This window comes from Montipora capricornis, chromosome 9, assembly GCF_036669925.1.
Source record: "Montipora capricornis isolate CH-2021 chromosome 9, ASM3666992v2, whole genome shotgun sequence".
Classification (NCBI taxonomy): domain Eukaryota; kingdom Metazoa; phylum Cnidaria; class Anthozoa; order Scleractinia; family Acroporidae; genus Montipora; species Montipora capricornis.
Window position 1 is genome coordinate 43,486,681 of NC_090891.1, and position 2,500 is coordinate 43,489,180.

General features: G+C 40.8%; 1 protein-coding gene across 3 annotated transcripts in view; it reads left to right on the plus strand.

Moving 5' to 3' along the window:
• The window catches only part of LOC138015324 (uncharacterized), a 31,998-nt gene that overhangs the window by 23,832 nt on the left and 5,666 nt on the right, over window positions 1–2,500 (plus strand). For all 3 annotated transcript variants that reach the window (XM_068862320.1, XM_068862318.1, XM_068862319.1), the window contains exon 4: window positions 82–287. In XM_068862320.1, coding sequence (XP_068718421.1) covers window positions 82–287 — 206 coding nt within the window. The remainder of the gene's footprint in view (window positions 1–81; window positions 288–2,500) is intronic.

Below are 2,500 nucleotides of genomic sequence, written 5' to 3' on the forward strand. Positions count from 1 at the left end.
TGTATTTGTTTTTCTGCGGAGTGATTAGACAATAAAGGACGTTTAAATTCCTCCTTTCCGTCCTTCGTTTTGTCTTTGCAGATTCTTCCAGTTGTCGTCGAGATCGTCCGTGTCCTGCCCTTGGTAACCTTCCCGCTTGTGTATTTCATCAATGGTGAGAAGGATGAAGACGAAGTGTGGGTGGCGATTGGGGTGCTGTTATTTTTCCCAATGGCTCTCGTATTGGTGTTTATTTCTGTGTTAAACACTGGACAAGAAAATCCAGGAACTGTGGAGAGAATAACGAGGTATGATCAACGAAAGATGGCGGCTGGGTGTTCTGTTCTGCCATTGCCCTTGTCCTAAAACGGGTTGAAGTAATACACTTTTAATTTTTCATGAAATGTAAACCAGATTTCATCTCAAAGACTTTACACTTAATATTTCACTTGCGTTAAGTGACACCATTCTAATTTTTCGGAGTCAAAATAAAGTTTAGCGGGATAAAATGCTACAGTTTCAAAAATGTATGAAAAAAGTCTCAGAGGGTTGAATGCGGGGAGGGAGGGAGGGGGGGGGGTGGGGTCGCTATCACTTATTCCCACTGTTGGAAACCGGAAGTTGCAATCGTTGATTACGTGGGAACTGGAGTGATTGTCAATTTTGTTCCTAAATATCTGTAGGGTGTTTGGAAGAACCAATCAGTAAGAGAATCGTTAAGAGAGATGCAGGAATTCGAAATTGTTATGTGCTCCAGGAAGTTGTAAAATTTCTAATAATTTTGAGAGCTTGTGATTTTTTCAGAGATTGGCTCGAGGCCGGTTTGCTTGGTTAGTTTAGCATCGGACTAACGAGCGGCTGGTCGTGAGTTCGACTCCGGGGCCGTACCAATACGCAGGGTCGTTAAGGAAGTTAAAAGGAGGTCGTCAAAGTGGTAGTGTCATGCTATTTTAGTCAAAATACAAAACACTAAAAGACGTCTTTGCATCAGTGAAGACCAGAAAATAATGCTGTAGTTTTGTTGCCAATGCCTTTGAAGTGCACTGAAGCTATTCTCTGTTGTTTACAGCCAAGGATGGGGAGGATGGAAATGGATTGGAATTTGAAAAAAATGGTCACTTTTTTTCAATTTTAGGGACGTCGTCTGAAAGGCGCTAAAACTTAAATACGAATAGCTCTTTGTGCCACGTTATATTTCGTATCATCTCAGTGAGTTGTCAGGAATGTTGTACGTGTGAGCTAGAGTACTAATTTAGATTTTTACACCGACAGTAAATTTAACCTTGACAGTGCCCCTTTAACGAGGAGAAAGTTCTGCCTCTGTAATTACTTCTGCAGATGGTGGGACTTTCAAGTCTTTTAGAACAAGGCCAAACCGTATGCCCCGTCTCCCAATCCTTTTTCATAAATTCTGTGGAACTTTAAATCTCCCCCGACACTATTCGATAAGAGCAGGGCACAAGGTTCCCGGTGTTGTGGCCTAGCCTTATTAAATCCCTAAGTACCCCTAGACACGTAAATAAAGATTGTAATTGATTGGTTGGTTGATTGATTGATTGATTGATTGATTAATTGTGAGAGTTCAGTCTGTGTCAAGCAAGACTGTGATCGAATAAAACTGTAAAAGATTAGCAATTGTGTTCAAATTCCCTACACTATCGTCGGATTTGTCTGTCAAATGCCTCTCCTAAAGAACAATCGTCGTCGGCTCCTGTCGTCTTTAATAAAGCTTGTGTATAAACATGCCAACACATGTTTTGTGACCCTATATATGATGATGCCGCTTTTACCAGACTTGAGTTACTACAAAAACACAACTTCAGTATTGAAACTATCAAAGAGGGTTTGAAATTGAATTATTTAATTAATGCCAGAGAACAGATCATGACAGACCAGCTCTGACTTCGATGTGGTTGTTTGCGGTTGCGACGCTGTAATATGTGCCGTCAAAGTTTTGCTCTTACTAGTAAGTCTTTAAGTGATTTTCCTCCTCTGTTCATATGATATGATAGGACGCGTTTTGTAAATGTTTTTCAGCATTGACTGATTGTGTATTAAACTACATTCTTGCATCAAATGTTTAAGATATTTTACTGCTGGATGATAAGTTGTAACAAAGCGGGTATTATTATCTCGTGAGGAAAAATTTACTTCAGACAATGTGCCATCTTTTGTTGGGTTTCACTCACGTGATCAACAGCCATGTTTTTCAACGAAAACAAAAGAAGACGTAAGCATAATAATAGCTTTCAATTCCCGGAGGATTGGATCGGGGCACGAGCATGGCCGCCATTTTATTGTTTGTGGACACAAACATGGCGGCCGTGACGTCATGTGAAATCCAAGAATTAGATTTTTAGGATAGCCGCTAAACTCGTCCATCTCTTCCAAACACTTATTTATAGCTGTTAGTGACTTCAGCGACCGAAAAACAGTCCTTTGAAACCTGACACTTCCGGTTCAATTTTCCCCACTCTACCCAGGCAAAGGCCAAATTCCCCACCTCCGGGAAGCCTTACGC